This window comes from Anopheles ziemanni, chromosome X (genome assembly GCF_943734765.1).
Source record: "Anopheles ziemanni chromosome X, idAnoZiCoDA_A2_x.2, whole genome shotgun sequence".
In the NCBI taxonomy this organism is placed as follows: domain Eukaryota; kingdom Metazoa; phylum Arthropoda; class Insecta; order Diptera; family Culicidae; genus Anopheles; species Anopheles ziemanni.
This window is the reverse complement of record NC_080707.1, coordinates 7,544,538-7,563,361: the sequence shown is the minus strand read 5'-3', so window position 1 is coordinate 7,563,361 and position 18,824 is coordinate 7,544,538. Positions and strand designations below refer to the sequence as shown.

The following is an 18,824-nucleotide window of genomic DNA, read 5'->3' as shown; positions in this document are numbered from 1 at the left end:
ATCAGCAGCATGATGGCGCGCAGTTCACGCAGTCGGTTGCTAGTTAGCGTGTCGGAAGTCGTGGCCACGTCGCTGTCGGCAGTCGGTACCGTTTGTTGGTGCGGGAGATATAGAGAATGCGCAGGGTGTAGTGATCCCGTGAGTTGTGGGCAGCTAGGAAGTTTACCAGGGACCGGTACGCAACCGGCGGGCGAAGGCAGACCAATCCCATGGAGTTGTAACCGGTATAGTCAGTTTCAGTTATTTTTACAACAACGTTTTTACTGCGATCGATGTTAAACGAGCAGACGAGTACAAGACAACGTCGATCTGTTCTGTAACTCATAGAGGAACCGGTGGTAGAACCCTTCGCTCGGGCAGTTTCCATAAGTGCAGCAAACCAGTTCGTTAACTATTGTACAAGGTCTCCGGGTGCGCAAGATTTGAAGATCATGTTCACTCCAAGGTTCACCTGTGTACGATTACCTTGTTTGGACGGTTAAACGTCTTACCGGCCGCAATCGGAGTGATGAGCAAGGCCTTACACAGTCCGCGGGCCGCGACCGGCAAGCAAGATGAGCAATCTGTTTATCTCATAGAAAGCAGGCCACCGATGGGAGAAAGTTTTACAGCAAAACGTTCGGCCGCACACCCGAACGTGAAAATGGATTACCGAATGGCGTCTCACGCGCTTCCAGTTCCACGGTCCCTGCCAAAATACACTGCGAGCACTAAACAACGAGCGACGATCAACGAAATGTGCTAAACGCACCATTCAATACGAGATGCAGACTTCCTGGATGGCAAAACACCGTTTGGGGCGACTACTCTCAACCGGTGCTGCGCTTCAATGCGGGCTTTGTTCAACACAGGCTAGCAGGCTACAGTCAAACCAAATCAAGAATAAATGCTACAAACAAAGGGGTGTTAATTGAACGAGTCTTCGCTGAATTATCAGTTCAGCGACATACTTGGTGCAAATGAACAAACTTGATCGTTGCTCAGAATATCGTCTCCAGGTAGTTGGACCTGATTGGAATTCTGGTTTGAGCAGGGGTAGCGCGTATCTTGCGAGATTTATTTTGATTATTTCCAGTTTAAGTTGGTCTCAGTGTTGCTTTAAGATAATAGTGTTGAGCAATTATTTTGTAGGTCCAGACAATTAGTGGATTTCACGATGAAGTTGTAATGCCAACTCTTTCATAATGGATCGCATTGTCAGTGTTTATTTCAGTTGGGTGTTTTTAACAACAAGAACCTGATCGTGATAAGCCTATAACCTTGTCACAAACTTCTAATAGTTCCATTCAAAGGGGTAGCATCTCTTTTTTGCCTCCCAAGCTAGAGTTTACCTTGTACGTCACCGGTGATCATCTCTCATGTTATTACTCCTAGTGCGCTCGGTAGAATTTGCTTTGAAACACACCTTGGCCTCGCTTGGATATGAGCTTACTTTGCAACGGCACGTGTGAGTTACTGGCAACTGCAATGACACCCTTTTGCGTCACAGCCTCATGCAAAACGTGACACTATTGATGAGGCTGGATCTGATACCAGCAGAGCACCAGAGGTTGGTGGCCTTCGCTTTTAGAATCAACAAAATTGGGACGGTTACTCTCCTATTCAACCTACATTCGACCGCGATAGCAAGCGCCGTTAGCTGGGTTCTATAAAACAGGTTGACGTCCGGATGCCGAACCCGCACCAGAGTCGCAGCGCTTGACTCGTTCGCCGCTCGATCGTTTGCACCGTGTTGGGACGAGGCTATTGACGTCCAGATTCGCACCGGTGCGTTCGTTGACACGCTCGGTCTATGGAAAGTTTACGGCGATAGCTGGCAACCGGTTTAGAATGATGTGTCGCCTTCGTAGATAGTTTGTTTTTGGTGAAAATAGGTCGTTTTTCGATTGATTTCTTATTTACTCTTTTTTCTCGTGCTTGTGCTGTACTTGGTGAGAAGGTTGGATATTGTTTATTCCCATCACGTAGCTGAGATCTCACTTATATAAGACAGCTTTTTCTTAGAATATAGAGTTACTTCCCCTAGAACTAATTGTCGGGACTGATTAGACTTTCTCTCTTTCCTTTTCCAGCTACATATTTTGTGGAAAACGAGAAAGTACCGCAAGAATCATTCGCTCAAAGGAAAGATATCCCATCGGGAAGGACAACGAGCATCTCCTCTGCAGAAGTTCTCGAAAAAGGCTGCCAAGAATCTCGACAACACAACCTACAATCAACTGCCAAGAAAACTCTAAGCTTCGTGTATGGTAGCTTCTGCTGTGGTCCGGGGATTTGTTTTTTTTTGTTTTTAGTCCAACACACCACAGTGAGCGTTGTGCCGAGCAGCTGGAGCAGTGACAGCAAAACGGTCGACGGTGCGATCGTACCGAATCGGAAAGCAATAAGTTACTCGTTTGCAGCAGGTGCGGGTGGACACGAACGAACGAATCAGCCACAAGCACCTGAATCGACGAGAAGAACGCAAACAGCGCGAAAACGAAAAAGGAGTAACGAACTAACACACACAGACACCCTAAAACGTGCGAGTGAGGATCTCCCGGGACGCCATCCACGCCAAACTGCGCCAGCTCTTGGGATATAGCTCCGCTCGCGGAGAGTGTGCCTGTGAAAGCGATGAAGTCCTGTACAAATTGGAGGTAAGAGGTCGGCGGGTATTCGGGGTGCCTCAAGATTCGGATGCCAAAAGTACACCGGGTGGGAGCGCACAAGGACACACCGACACCTATCTTCTGGCGGGTGTCTATCCGCCAGAGGTAGCGCTCTCGGAGGAGTTGCCCTGCGCTTCGGTTTGGAAAAGAAACGAACGAGTGGCGAAAACTCCAGTCCCGGGTGTTTGGTTGGCGTCCGGATTTGATTTGGCGCCGGTTGGCAGGCATTTTTGCATAAATCAACGAGCTTCCGGTTGATTCATCACCTAACCGCTCCCTTTCGCCTGTACGCCCCTTTGCTCCGTTTCTCACCTCCGGCAGGCGGTCGGTTCGGGGGGAATTTTTCATTTTTCCCGTCACACATGTCACCTGCCTGATGTCGTCGGCCGTGTCCGCGTTGCTGACCGTGTCCGGGCTGATGGTGCTGCTCGTCGCCGCCCCCACCGCCACCAGCGCCGCACCGTACGGCTACCCGAGCGCGGTAAGTAAAAGAAAATGGTACTTTATTTTACATCTCTCACCTCTCACCCCGCGGTACCGCGGTACGATGAACCGCGGTTTTCCTGAGTGTTTGCGTGTGTTTTTCTTTCCCATTTCCCGGCCCCGGGGGGAAAAGGGTTTTCTCAGCGGAACAGCTCCAACATGGTTTTCTCAGCATGTTTGAAATGCTAAACGAAGGCATTACTATCCACTTAAAGCAAAGTTAGAGTGTGTTTAGCTTGTAGCCATTTTAAACTTTAAAACTTCTTTTCGTACATCACGGTTAATCGATTTAAATCGGAAAATCTTCCATCCTCTAAAGCCAACTTAAATATGGATGGTATGGAAATTGAAACTTTCCACCGCAACTGCACCTTAACAGAATTGTATGTGCACTTTACCATTTAATTTGCATAATTCCGATTTGCTTTATTCGGAAATTTATTTATGTGTGTTTATTCTTTGTTTTGTCTCATTCTTCAAAGCGAGCAAAAAGTTCGAACTTGTTTCCTAGTTGTTAGTTTCTAATAGTTAAAGCTGGGATTAGTTAAATCGTTTCGTAAAAAGGCTTCCAACCTCCTGAAAATGCTTTAAATTGATTCATTAAGAACTTCTTCTTCTCAAGAAGGTGCTATTTTTACGTTAAATTCTTGACCAAAAACATTGATGAAATTGATTAACTTCTTGGAAGTATGACATACAACTCTTTTGTTTCGATGATCTCCTCAATGAACCATAACTTGCATACATACAGGGTTTTTTCAGATGATATCATAACAGTAGCAGTATTTATTATAACTGCAGCACATGATATTCCAACAGTACCAGTTGATTTTATAACGCAACCATGTTTATTATAACTCTGTCAGATGAAATTAGAATCGTAGCAGTTGATATTATAAAACTGGTATGGCAGGTCAAGCGATGTACGTAACTAGCAAGTATAAACGTATATCGCACGAATGGGACACCAAGGTAGTTCAACATATCAGGTGGGTTCATCTCGCATGAATCGCTTTGATTTCATTAGAAAACGAAAGAAATGTTTACACAAGCAGTGTTGATTAATTTTCATATTGAACACATGTCATTTTTTTTTTATTTATTTTTGTATTCATTGTCGTTCCAATGAAATTGAATAGCTTCATTCGTTATGAACCCACCTGCTATGTAGATATACGTGTACACTTGCTAGTTCCGTACTTCGCTCATGCTGCTGTACCAGGAGGATTATGATAATAACTGCTACGATTCTGATTTCATCTGACAAAGTTGTAATAAACATGGAATATCTATCTGAAAATCCCCGTAAGAACTTCTATTTCTCCAGAAGGTTCTATTTTTGCAGTAAATTTGTGCTTCTTGACCAAAAACTAGCATCGTTAGAAATTGAGAAAAATGTATTTACTTCTTGGAAGTATGACATACAACTTTTTTGTTTTGCTCATCTGTTCTATACTTCGATTGTAGGATTTTGAAAATTAATCGATTAATAAATAGCTCTAGCTCTATTAAAGGGATAGTTTTTGTCCCTTGTGATGCATATAGCCACAGGTTTCCTTATAGCAATCAAACATTGGAAGACATTCCCGACTAGCTTTTAGAAATTGGATAAGAGATTGTTGCGAAACAGTTACTAAGCAGGAAAAAAAACAGATACCCAAAACACGATTGGAGTAGGGTGGAAAGTGTACAAGAATTTTCTCCCTCTGCAGGGGGAGAACCGTCTGAAGATGCCGTCAACTGTTCGCGTTCGTTTCGGGTCCGTGGTGCGATATTAAATTTTCGGGCTGCACAACCGGGCGGCCACTCAGAAAGGGAACCGCTTTTGCCTTGCCCTTTGCAGATGTAAAACGAACCGAGACATTCCGCGTTCCCGAGCGTTGTAGTGTGTGTCTGTGTGTCTGTGTGTGTGCTTATGTTTCCTGAAGAGGTGTCCAAAAGCACCGTCGGCCAGAACGAAGGGAACGAACAAAGCGAATCTGCAGAAAATGGCCCACGCTGCAAAGACGTTGTTGCACGTTGCCCCGAGGATGCACGGAATGCATTCGTTTTCTGTTTCAATTTGAACTACCACCCTCCTCCCACCCAGCCCTCACACACGTGAGTGAAAACGGAGGGTGCTTTTCCCCTTTCCGGGTGTGTGTGTGTGTTTGTCGTCCCCGGGAATCAGATTTTCCTTCCGCCTTATCCACCGCAGCGGCGAGCATGTAAAACTTTGGGGCTGACAGTTATTTTTGAATAAGTAAACCCTTCCCTCCAACGCTGCCCCTACCGATGGGGAAAAAGGAGGGAGCGAGAGAGAGAGAGAGAGAGAGGGATTAGCCCGATTTGGGATGGGATAGACAGAGGGTTAGCCGAAAGCACATCAAAGGCTAACGCAGCTGGCACTCGTGCAAGGACCCCGGGCTGGGAAATGAGGTTCGGTTGTTCCGGGGGATTGTTGCACCTGCTGTCGTCGCTGTGCAGGGTTGCGGGGGAAAAGGCAATGTAATCAGGGTGCGCACGGAAGGGCGAGCGGTTGAATATGTTTGCATGATTGATACTGGAGTGGTTTTATTGGACAGGTTCGGGGGAAGGGGAGTGGGCTGTCCACACCGGACCGGATGGCCGCTGGAAGGGCGGGGAGGAGGAGAAGGGAAACGTAAAATAAGATTCTTTCGGTGGAAGAAGGAAGATGGATCTATACCGGCGCGGGATGAGCACCTTCGTCAATATTTTTCTGTGGTCGCAAGCGTCGGTGCACTCGTCTCGCTTCGCCCGAGATTCCATTCCGCACAAAATGGATGAAGATAAATTGCGGGACGATGCGATGGAACCTAGGATGGGCGCTCGTGAAGGGAAGTTGAAGGGGGAGGGGAAGGTTAGCTTTATTTTATAATGCCATTTCTTTTCCAGCTTTCTGTTTTTTTTCCCCGTGACTCAATCAACAAACTTATCGAACCACGCTTTGATGCTCTCGCATGTTAAACGGGTTTGCTCGCAAATTCCTTCGGTTGGTCGGGCGTGCACTCGATTGCAACATTTCTGTTCGATTCACCATCTCTGGTGCGGTTGCCTACATATTGACCTAATTCTAGCCATGCGGGCCCAAACGGGGTTTATTTTAAAATATTTCCTTCGCTTTTCTTCTCTCCTTTCGTTGGCTTACATTTGTGAGGGGGAGTTTTTCAGTTCATGGTGAAAATGGGCTCATCGCAAACAAGTTTATTGTGCATCTCATGTACCTTTGTTATAAAATTATCTTCTTTCCATTTCTACGTTAAATTACTTCGTTATTCCAGTCGCATTTTTTCATACCTCCAAAAATACTTTGATGCATCTCTAACCAAAGCAAGAGAAGAATAAGTTTGTGAATTTACTTTTGAATGAAAGTGAATGAAGAACTTAAATTGCACTTTGACGCATAAAAGGTTCAGTGGTTTTTGAATTAACCAAAATTAAGCAATCAGTGAAATGATTTTTTTAAGAGAGAGGAAAATTCTCGGAATAGTTTGAGGATAATAGACAGGGATTAGCAAAAGAAATATCCTGCACATTTCCTAAATACAGTAGTTTTTCTTAACATTTAACATATGCTTTTTTCCTTTTCAAACCATTCACGATTTTCATTTTTACATCCATGATTCTCTTGGAAGCTGATTTATTGTTTTTCATACCATAAGGTTTTCAAAGTCAGGCGTTTGGCAATGAAACTTTTACTTTGGCATAACATTGAGAAAAATTGTGGTTAAATTTAAATTTGATTCCTTTCTAAAAGTGTATAGTTTCATTTAAATTTAAATTTCACAACTTTTGAAACAAAAAATTGAATAGTTAATGTATTGCACGTTTTTGAAGCCTTCAACTTCTATCTGCTTTGGGCTCATAGAACGCTTAATCCGCCTCGGAGTATGAATTTTAACTTGGGCTGCAAATTACTGTTTTCAAATACTGTAGTAACATTCATTTTCCGTCTTTTGTTGTTGAATCCTAGCGAAAAGGCAGCAATTTTAAGTTTATGTCTAGTTTTCAGTGTAGCAAAGGTTGAAAAGAACCAGAAAAACGATTAACTGGAAAACATAAAACCAAAATACCCATTTAGAACTATAAAAATGTTAAATTTTGTATAAACAAGATAAAAATATTGAAAAGGCCTAATAAAGCAACACTAAACAATACATTCGTTACAAAAATGCAAAAATATGATATTTGTAGAGGATAGAAAACCAAATGGTTTACTTTTTCAACAAACAAAACACAACCATTTCGTACAATGTTCGATTCTACCAACATTGGCAGCATGCTGCACTGCGTTCGCGTTGTGACATTTACAACCTGTTCCACCTCTGCTTGGCCCCCGCACGTTCCTGCTCTAATTGGGACTCGGGGCAATTTAGGAATAATTCCCCAACAGCCTCGTGCAGCTCCACTTCCGGGACGGAGGGTAAAGAGCGAACCGGAAGATGCGGTTGCAGTCCGGGGGTTTGATAAAATCGTTATTTATTGAGCATTTGTTTCGACATCCGCTGCCCGCTGCGGTTCTGGAATCGCGGGTCGTGCGGTGGATGGTAAGGCGTGGCATGTGTCAATTTCCATTACTTTAACCCCCGCGCATACACCCGATGCTTTCGATTGACCCTTGGGAAGGTTGACACCTCTACTTGCTCGGGAAATTGGCGATCGAAACACGCTCGGAAAAGGGAACAACACATTTAGTACCTTCGTTTTAACCTGCGTTACTTTTGGTGCGATGGGCATTCATTATAGTAAAAGAAACACTTAATCTAGTAAAGATCCACAACGTCATCCTTAATCAATTAACCAGTTTTATTTTCTTTCTGATGGCTGAACCAGTTAAACATAATCAATTCCTTAACATAAGCGGGTTGAGTTTTTCTCTAGATTTTTTTTCCTCGTGAAAGCAAACCAAACTCAATGCTCACGTTTTCGCTAGCCTTGGCTGTTAAAATATTGCAGAAAATGACCATTTTTGGTTGATTGAAGTTTTTGAAACTTATGTTCTAATTTCCCTTCTTCTTACTCGTTGAAATTTTCTATTCTAGTTTGTATTTTTCCGTAATACGCTAGATAAAACTATAAATAATTTAATTGCAAAGAAGGATTTCTGTGTACGTATCCATAGGCAGTAAAGTTTCTAATAATAATTTAAAATAACTTTGGAGTGTGCGTAGGACTTGAACATTTCGACAAATTTGGCAGCTTACGAAGTTTGACGAAACATAACTTACATATTAGCTTGGCAAAGTTCATAAAAAATTAAAAACAATAAGTAGTTAGAGAAAGAGAAGATAGAGGATAAAATGCAAATAATGACAAGGTGATTTTGAACAGCGATGTGGTGCATGACGGAAACAGTTCTTAAACCCTTGGCCTTAAGTCTCCATTGTGCTCATAGGTTTGTGACATGTTTAGTTTGTTTACTGCTTGTTTTTCATGTGCATTCTCTTTCAATCTGTCAACTGTTTTGAAGTTGTTATGCGAGTTTGGCTTTTCATGGACTTTTCTAGAAACTCTTCAATGGTGACGAAAGCTACGCCGGATATTGTTCCCAGTGCTTGAGGCAAGCGCCTGTCAGATGTTGATTTGTCCGAACCGTTTGCGTGCCTCGGGCATCGGGAAGCTGTCGGTTTCTCTCGCGCGAACGGATGAATTTTCCACCGGACAGAAGTGCTACATCACCCGCCCCGTGTGGGATTTTCACACCTTACACAGGGGGGGGATTAAGGGGAAAAGACAGAGCGAGAAAAAAAGTCTCGGATGGCTCTTAATATTGCCATCGCCCCTCGATCCCGCCCCTGTGTTCGAGACGGTTCGCCACTTCGCCAGCGCTTCGCAATTGTATGTAAGATTATGATAAAATGTCTTACCATCGTGAAATATTGCAACCGATTTTCCTTCTCCTCCACCCGGCGGGGTTTTCCACTTGCTCCCCCCCCCCCCCCGTCAGCCCGCTAGGAGCATCATCAAAATGGCATCGTTTCGATCATTCACCTTCCGGGGGTGGAAAGCGTTCGGATCTTGGTAACTCTTTCCCGGCATTTTCCTTCTCCAATGGCGGATCACGTTGCCATTGCCCTGCAGCGTTCCGTGGGCGCTCAACAGGTGCCGGAGATTGGATGCCGTCCTCCCACCCCCCTCCAAAAGCGGCAGCTGGTTGGTGGCGGGCCGGTCAGCAAGTGTCATTTCGTTCTGACAGCCCTGACCGAAACCCGCATCGGCCTCCGATTCGCCACCGCCCTGCTCTGCCTGCTGGGTGGGTCCTCCAAGGTTCCTCTCCCACTCAAAATATCCTCAAAACCCGATATTTCATCCGGTTAGCTCGGAAGCGAGGAAGCAAGCTGCAGCAAAAATCTACGATAATATTGTCCATTGTCATCCTAATATATCATTTAGCGCCGTGCAATGGCACAGGGGGGAGGGGGGACGGGGGGGGGGGGAGGGGGGGACGTAAACATACTAAGGAGTGGAAGAAAACCGGCTGCAACGGCTGAGCGTCCTTTCCCGAGCGCCCGAGGCGGCTTCGACGCTGCTAGCCCGTCTGTCTCATAAATTCGTGCCAAGTTTTCCTCAGTAAATCTTACCACTCGCTCAACACCCGTTCCTGCCGTTTCCCTGGTTCCCGCCATTTTACCTCCCACCACCCGCCCCAATGTGCACCTTTTGTGTGCACCAGCGTGAAACGGGACGATTGGGATAATCTTCCTTTATTGTTGAGAACGCCAGCTCGAAGGAGGACAGCCGAAGTAGAGTAGAACAGAACAACGCTGGGAAAACTTGGACAGCGAGAAAAAAAAACACGAAAAGCACAAAAAAAGTGGATGCAAGATGGGTTCACCGCCACCCCTCCATCCCCGTAATCCGTTTATTATTAAAGATGACGATGGACAAAAGGGACGCTTAATGATTGTTTTTTTATTTATTTTTTCTCCGGCTTGGGGAGTGTGAGTGGATTGATGTTTTTCTTTCCGCCATCGTCTGCTAAACTGGGCTAATAAGGTGTGTTTGGTAGCTTTACCCCACTTCCCGCTCCGATCCGTCTCAACGGTGGGTGTTTTATGGGATGCAAAGGATGTCCAATCTGGGAGGATGTAAGTGTGTCTTCCTCAGGGCCTTAGAGAGGCAGTAGGATGCAAAAAAAGCTGGTTTGAAGCATCAATAGATATCTTGTTCTCATCAAAAACAGTCACTTTTCCCATGTTTTGACCAATTCTAATCGTTTCAAACCTACTAACAAATTATCATTTCGTTTTCAGTTTATTGTTTATTTATTCTTCTACATATACGCTTGTTTTGATGTAGTTATATGCTTATAGATATTTTATTTTCCCCTTCAAATGACTTTAATAGATATCTTGTTCTTATCAAAAACAATCACTTTTACCTCGCTTTTCGCAATTTTATACGTTCCAAACCTACAAACAAATTCTCATTTCGTTTTCAGTTTATGGTGTCTTTTTTTCAACGACTACCCTTGTTTTGATTTAGTTATATGCTTACAACTTTATTTTCCCTTCTTTTTTGCCAAGATACATTAATTTACACGAAGGTAAAGGAAATAAGATGTACTTTTCGAACACATTACCAACTGTTTGATTTTGTTCTTACCTTGCTGAATGTATTTTAAATACGCTTACGAATCGAGTGCGTATTTTCAATCTTATTTTAAGTTTACGAAGATGAAATGGAAAATTTTATAAAAATCTGTTCTTGTTCGAGTTGCGGTTGCTTGTGATTGTTTTGTATTTTGTAGTTGGTTTGTTCACTGCTATTTAATTTTGATTGCATACTTCTAGGCGCATAGTATGGTACACAAGTGCGTAAGTGATGGTCCTCTTTTCCAATCTGCTTGAAATGATTTGTGAATCTACTTGCTCCAAATTTAAAGTTTGGCACTAAACTATCGCACACCTGGCTCTTACACAACACTCTGCTAAACTTCTCAGCACAGAAATCTATAAATAAATCGGAATGAAAACATGTAAAGGGAACTTTCATTAATTAGCACCACTAGTAAAGATTCTCTTTCTTTTGCAGTATTCGCAGAACTCATCCAAGGACTCCCTGGCCAGCTACGGCGCCCGACAGGATGACCTGCTTTCGTTTCTGCGTAAGTTTTGTACCCAATATGGCTGCCCTCGAGGAAGCTCAATCACAATCAAACATGTTATATAAATAAGTACGCAACGGTGGTGAGTGCGGGGTACATTTTCTAGGATTGTTCGTCTTGAGAAAGCTACAATCTTCTAGCAGGTCACCTTCCATTACCACCGGCAACGTTTAGAAAACGCCAGAAGATTTCGCACGGGGGGGGGGAGGGGGGGGCGGGGGCTCGAGAGCGCTGTCCGAGGTGCTTAATGCCCCGGGAAATACGGCGTGCGCGACGTTTAAGAGCTCGGCTCGGACGCCCGCTTCCGCGTCAGGTGTGAGCTCGTAAATTTTCATTTCTACGTGACGCCTCAACGAGAAACGCGCTGTCCAGCTTAAGCGTGCACCGGTGAGCGTTACGTTATATTAGCCTACGGCACAGATGGCAGCAAAGTCTTACGTCCTCAGTTTAACGGCGGTAAAACGTCGGGGCCAATCGGATTAAGTAGAGCCACCCCGGAGGCACAACTCCGTCTCCCGAGCTGGCCGATGGCGCGGGTGTATGTCTACTACTTTTTATTCACGCCGTGGCCCCTTTCTGGCCAAGGTGGGGGGGTTCTCGCCCCCCTCCGCGTGAAATATGACAGTCCCACTCGGTGATGGTTGATGCTTTTACGTCGTTTTTCGGCTTATCGCGGCGAAAGGTTGGCAGTGCCTTTCCACCGGGGTGATTCCTTGTTAAATTCTCTCGCCCGGCTGAACTGATGTACTGGCTCGGTTCAGCTCGGTGGTTTGCTCGTTAATTCCGACGCTGGGACCACGGAATGGGGGGAGGGAAAAATCAGCAAACCGGTCGCAAGAAAACGGAAAAGCAAACAAATCCACCGCTTCCTGCGAAAAGCGGTTTGGGGTCGAGTTGCTTTTCGTTTTGTTCACTCCTCTTCCTGCCCAATCGTTCATTTAGTGCTGCGACATTTCACGCAGTCTGATGGAGTGGAACGGTTTAAAAAAGAAAAGGTAGATGGCGCGATCCGTAGTTCGTGGCCCCCGGGAGTTGATGGCCAGAATAGATCCGAACGCTTAGAAACTCGGGACGTTTGCTTCGTTTGCTTTCCTCCAAAGGATCATTTCGAGCCAACCACCGAGCAAAAACAAACGCCCGATCAAATGTCAATCGATTGAACCTCGCACTCACCTTCTTGGCAATCCGATTCCGGAGCGGATCGGTGGCACCGGATTGTGCATGCACCGGATTGCATACATTCCGGGGGAGCTCTAATAAAAGCACGTTGAAGGGCCCTGTGGCCCAGAACAATAGATATAATTTTCCCGAGGGGGGGAAAACGCCGCCTCGCCCGAGGTGAGCGAACGGAGGGGGGGTTGGGGTGAATGCGAACAACACAAAAATTCCCCGGGGCGCCGGCACTCGAGATTAGATCAGCACGAAAAGGGCACGTGAGCGGAATATGTGTGCTTCCCACTCATCACCATACGGTCACAAACGACCATGTGTGTGTGTGTGTGGGTGTGCTTTCTTTTGCATTATTTTATTCGTTCCAAATCAAAATGGACGCCCCTGGAAGGGCTCTTTAAGGGGTGAAGGGAAGCCAGAAAAGTGGGGGGAAAAAAGCAGGGCATCGGCCCATCCTTCGTCTGGCCAATTTATCCTCCCCCCCCCCCCCCTCTCCCCGCCCCAGCCCCTTTCCCTGGGAGCGCACCGGGTGCGGCAGATTAATCATACCGCCGAGGGTAATATTTTTGATTTATTTAATTCAAATGAAGCGAGCCGTAAATTGTAGCGCCAAACAAATAGATTACGCGTGTCTGTATGTTGCTGTTACGCTGCCTGTGGTTGTGTGTTTTCCACCGACTTAATCCACGGACCGGGGACGGACCCAGGAGCCGTTGAATCTTGTGCCCAGGTACCGTTTGATAGAGTGCAAATTTGTTTCGGTTTCTTATTACCGTCTCTGGGTGTTCTTTCCTTTCACTCTCTCTCGGCAGCTTGTAACACCCGTTACGCTGGTAACCCTCTCTTTCATTACATGCATCATTTGAGGATGAGGCAACGAAGTAAAAAAAAAGCCTTATGATGAACCGGGAATCACGTGCGAGAAGCATATTTCATAAATAGCTGGCGAGTGCAGCGAGGCGGAATAATAGATTCACCGCACCGGAAGCCTATTCATTTCTCAACCCTTGGCGAAGGAGTGAAGGAACGGCGGCTTCCTGCCGATCGATAGTGGGTCCCGCGAATAAAAAAACAACGCCATCATTATGCTGGCCCCCGGCCAACTTTCCTTTTCCCGGGGCGTTCCCCGTTTTTTTTCCGGCGGCTACTCGTAAGGCTCTTCTCTGTTGCTTCAATCAATTTCTCACCGTCAGCTGTTCCAACCTCCTCGGTCTTTATAAGCGCTGGCATCTGCTTCCATCGGAGCCTCCTTCTAACGTTCCGGTTAAGACGATCACGACGTCGTGCAACCTCGGGAAGTCAGTTGGGAAACGGTGATGGTGGCGGTCCACTTTTCCGGACGGCTTGGTTGAGCCGCTTTCCAGTTCCAACCTCTGGAAGTTGATGAGACACCCGTTGAGCCGGAAGCAAAGCAAACACGCAAAAAGATCGTCGCTCAAACCGAACGTTTGAAGAAACTCACCGACGTACGCATTTAAAACAGTACGCACTCGAGAACAACATCATCAGTGGGTGCATTCATCTCGGAAACGGTTCCCGAAACCGGTTTGGGCAAAGTAATTTTTCATCGACAGCAAATCCTAACGGCGTTACTGCTTCCGATGCGCCGAAGGACTTGTCCAGTGTGTGACGCTGCACAGTAGGCGGTTTTACTAAACATTTGCGGTTAACTCAACGATTTAAATTCATTCAGCGTTAACAGTTTATGATTCCTGAAAAATTCCTTGTCCCATTTGGATAAACCGCAGGTCTTAGGAAAAAATACATTTGAAAATTCAGCAGCAGAAAGTTCAGTCCTAATACAGTTTGATTAAATGCTCATGTATATAAGGTAATCGAGTGTTTTCGATCAGTTGAAGTTTGTCACCAACGTTTGCTTGTATTTTTATTTACTACCTATTTTTTGTTGTTGTTCAGGGTTCAACTTTAAGTTGACAAGTATTACAGGTTGATTACATAAAAGATCCAAATATTTTCAGAAATTTAAACAAAAATGTAAGTTACGATTGCAGAGTATATACAACTTTGTATAGGTTTTGCGTACTGTTGCTATAATCGTCATGTTTTTGGTAACAGTTAACAATGTGTTAAGCAATTGCAACGGGTCTTGTAAATACACGTAATCGAGTGTTTTCGATCAGTTGAATTTTGTCACCAACGTTTGCTTGTATTTTTATTTACTACCTATTTTTTGTTGTTGTTCAGGGTTCAACTTTAAGTCGACAAGTATTATAGGTTGATTACATAAACGATCCAAATATTTGCACAACTTTAAACAAAAATGTAAATTACGATTGCAGAGTATATACAACTTTGTATAGGTTTTGCGTACTGTTGCTATAAAATTTGATTGTTTTACCTCGTTCTTAAATCGGTGCCTTTTACTTTCGGAAGTGGATGTTTAAATCTTGGGTGAATCTCAGTTAGCTTGCACTTTTTTAGCTTACTGCAACGACTTTTATACCTTAACACCTCACTTGGGTGAACGTTGTTGACAGAATCGTCATGTTTTTGGTAACAGTTAACAATGTGTTAAGCAATTGCAACGGGTTTTTATACGACGCGTATATTTGTTCTATCTTTTTATCTATCTTTCCTCTATTAGATGTTAAATGTAGGTTCATGAAATTATGATTTAATGTATTAATAACGGCAACAAACTCGTTTATTGATATTATACTAGTGTAATATTTTTTAAATGCATAGTTCAGCTGGTAAAATGCAATTGATTACTTCATGTTCCACTTTCCGCTTCGTAAAAATTTGGGAATCTTTTTTCTACTGCTCCTAAGTCAATACGACATCTGTTTAAAATCTACAAATTGGTCAATTAAATCGATGGAGAACGTCGACGTTCATCCCAGCCGTAATCCCATTGTCCACCGGTGGTAGAGGAGGTACACGAAAACTAACAACGTATCACCAAACAATGGTGCACTGCGTTTGATTGGTTTGGGGTTGAGTCGAAAAGGGTTGAGTTAAAAAGGAGAAAACTAAACTCAAAACACTCACCCCTACACCCAGACACACAAAAACACAGCGGGCGACGGAAGAAGAAGAACGTGAAGAACAAAACTCCCACTGGTGACTCTCCATCTCTCCACGGACCGTGAGATAGGTTCACGATGCCCGTGGGGGGTGTTTTTTCTTGTATTTTTGCCTGTCCAGTCGACGTCCCTCTTGGGTGGAGAGAGGGGGGGGGGGGAGAAGAAAACAAATTTCGAACGTTTGCAAATGGCATTACAGTACACCGCCCCCTCTCCCCCCGTCCATTGAGTGAGTGTACCGGTGTACAATGGTCAGGCTTTTATCGAACGCGAGGCAGTATGTCGATTGTAAAGCTATTGGATCCGTGCATCGGGAGCATCCGTTGTACTACAACCGATGGCGAACCATCGATGCCGCACAGCTCCACTCTTCTGCTTTGCATAGCGCGCAGTTTTTTACATTTAATTTTGTGTTTTCCTTTTTTCCATCGGCTTTCCTCGTTTCTTAGCCGGAATGAGAGAGAACGAGAGAGACAGATGCATAGTTCGAGCACGTTCGGACTGGTGGGCACATAAATTTTCCCATCATTCCCCGTCCCCGTGGGACACGGGGGAAAACCTCCAGGGTCGGAGTTTTCCCATTTTTTACGTCGTTTGCTCCTTTTATTTTCCTCTGTTCGCGCGTTGTTTACTTTGCTTTTGCCACTGCCATTGGCATTGCGTTGCGTTCCCGGTGGTCATTATCCACTGGCGAGGCCATTTTGCCGAGCCCGTACCGAACCGTCGATTGCCAGAGCGGTCTTTGGCCCTAGTCCCGGCTGAACGTTCCAGTGAAGAGTCCATTTCCCGAGCTGGAGAAATCAAACGTTGGAAATAGGGTTTTTATGCAACAAATTAAAAGAGTAGAATTACAAATGAATGCCAACTGCAGGCGGAAGTCGTGGCTCTCTTAAGGTTATGATTGCCAGTACTAGCACCGTCGACAGTTGTCGATGCCTCCAGAGTGGCTTGGTCGCATTAATGAATCGGTATTTTAAAGCTTCTAGTGTCTTTGTGGTCCTTCTCGATATTAAATCCATCACGATTTTAGAACTTCTGCAATGTTTGGCTACCCGGGAGTTCCAACTCCTAAAGCACCTAGGCTTCCTAGGCTCGGGATATTGAAGCTACGGCTTTTCTGCACTGGATTCAGTCCTACTTCCTACATTGTGACGCACAAGTACGTACGGTATGAATAGGCTGCCCGATAAGTGGCCGGCAATACCGACTGGTTCGCTATCCACCATCAAGTGGGGGTCATTCGGAGCGCCATAGTAGTCCTCCCGGTCTCTTTATTCCAATGTCGATGAAAATAGGAAATCATCGGAGCGAGCTCCAGCGTAGTGGATGAGACCTACCTTTGAATGTTCATTGTCGTTTTTATTTGTTTCGAAACTATTCTGGTTTCATTAAATCCCTGTATTTACACACGTCGAGCAGGGCGTCGGAGATAAGGAGTTGCCTGAAGGGGGGAGAGTGTTCTGCCCAAGGCACTTCCCAGAGATACCTGGAGTTCGAACAAAGCAGCACACTCACCGTTGTTGTATTCTCTCTGACTGTTTGTACAGCGGACCAGGATGATCTGTTGGCGAATCGGTTGGGTACCGTCATCGGGGCGTTTGGAAACACCCTCTCGCAGTTGCTGTTCGGCACGAATGACGTCAGCACGGACGTCACCTTCTGGTGTGCGACCAAGTGAGTTGTTGGACGTTGTGTGGTAGCGTCCCCTAACCTGTTTTTATTTTCGTTCTGCCTGCAGCAATCAACCGGAGTACGTGCAAGCGTACGTGGATGATCCACGGTTGGCGGAGAAGCTGGACCCATCGAAACCGATCGTCTTCCTGACGCACGGTTGGACCGACAACGTGAATCGTACGTGGGTGAAGCAGACGGTGGCCGACTACCTTCGGCTGATCGGTGGCAACATCTGCGCCGTGGACTGGAGTCCGCTCGCGCTCGTTGAGTACAACCTGGCCGCACGGAACACGCCCAAGGTTGGCCGGTACCTCGGCAAGTTCGTGCAGAGCGTGCTGAAGAGGAGCTTCAGCATCGAGCAGGTGACGCTGGTGGGGCACAGCATGGGTGCGCACATCTCTGGCATCGCCGGTGCCTACCTGGGCGGACAGGTGCCGGTCATTATCGGGCTGGACCCGGCCGGACCGGGCTTCACCAAGCCGATTCCGGTGTCGACCGACCGGCGGCTGGACCGGACCGACGCCCGTTTCGTGCAGGCGATACACACCGACAAGAACATCATCGGCACGACGATGAACGTCGGCCACCAGGACTACTACGCGAACAGCGGTGGAAGTCCACAGCCCGGCTGCGAGTTCCCACTGGTCAACAACGACACTACCAAGTCCTACCGTAAGTTCCCTCCGTTTCGTCCGAAGCCATCGCGAGGACTCACCGCTCCCTCCTCTCTTCAGTTCAGTTCATCTGCAGCCACTTCAAGGCGGTCGAGTACTTCCGGGCTTCGCTAGATCGGCAGAACATCTTCGAGGGTACGGCGTGCTCGTCCTACTATAACTTCAAGCGGAACGACTGCTCCGCCGGTACCAAAGACGACTTCGGCCTGTTCAACAAGTAGGTGCCTCTCGTTCCACCCGGTGAACGTCTGCTATCGAATAACCGCTTCCCTTCCTCTCATCCACAGCGGATCAGCGTCCGGATCGCTGTTCATTGCAATCGACAAGACGGTCTACCCGTACGCCCGAACAGTGGCTAGGAATGCAAGGAAATAAATTATTTATGCTAGCGTAATCTTGTTTCAAACGATATTGTTCTTTCTGCGCTCTTCGACGGTATCAGCTGGATCGAAAGCCAAAATGCCATCACATTTATCATATCACTATTTTCATCATCTGTTTTCGTATCCGGTATAGAGCAGCAGCTATTCTTGACACTCCACCAACTTGTTCCATCAACATCCACGACTTTTGTCATCTGCTCGGAGAAATCTTTTAAAACCGTTGGAGATGAATAATGACATTCTTTTTTTAGCTAAAAATGTATTTTACTTTTTTGATATGTTTATCTAATGTTTCATTTGTTTTTAAGATACTTGAGCCATTCCACTGTTTTTTTCTCAGATAAACTGAAAACTAATAGTGTTTTATTTTGAGTTTTTTCTTAAGGTTTTCTCTTAAGGTTTGCTGTACATTTTATGTTTAATAATCTTTCTTGTTGTGAATGTTTGTTTTCGGCTTGTTTTTACTTGTTTTGTGAATTATTAGACAACTTTCGTTGGCCGTTGAAAACTGTTTCGTTTTGTGCACTTATCTCACTTTTTTGAATTTGTATTCTTTTTTCCACTTTATTTATTTATTTTTTCGCTTTCTTTTGTCCCTTTAGAATTCTTTTAAATCATTTGAAAAATGAATAAAT

General features: G+C 45.3%; 1 protein-coding gene across 1 annotated transcript; it reads left to right on the top strand.

Annotated features, from left to right (window-relative positions):
• The first annotated feature begins 3,027 nt into the window (after nucleotides 1-3,027).
• Nucleotides 3,028-18,181, top strand: LOC131290681 (phospholipase A1 3). Its single transcript, XM_058319844.1, has 6 exons — nucleotides 3,028-3,132; nucleotides 11,169-11,239; nucleotides 17,001-17,132; nucleotides 17,197-17,804; nucleotides 17,867-18,023; nucleotides 18,094-18,181. Exons 1-6 carry the CDS (start codon nucleotides 3,028-3,030, stop codon nucleotides 18,179-18,181), a joined length of 1,161 nt encoding a protein of 386 aa, XP_058175827.1.
• Nucleotides 18,182-18,824: the final 643 nt, after the last annotated feature.

Bases quoted from the DNA above. Each gene is read 5' to 3' on its own strand.
- LOC131290681 (XM_058319844.1), top strand. From the start codon at position 3,028: ATGTCGTCGGCCGTGTCCGCGTTGCTGACCGTGTCCGGGCTGATGGTG. The intron at 11,240-17,000 runs GCGTAAGTTTTG...TCTGACTGTTTG, and splicing joins GATGACCTGCTTTCGTTTCT to TACAGCGGACCAGGATGATC. The intron at 17,805-17,866 runs GTAAGTTCCCTC...TCCTCTCTTCAG, and splicing joins CGACACTACCAAGTCCTACC to TTCAGTTCATCTGCAGCCAC.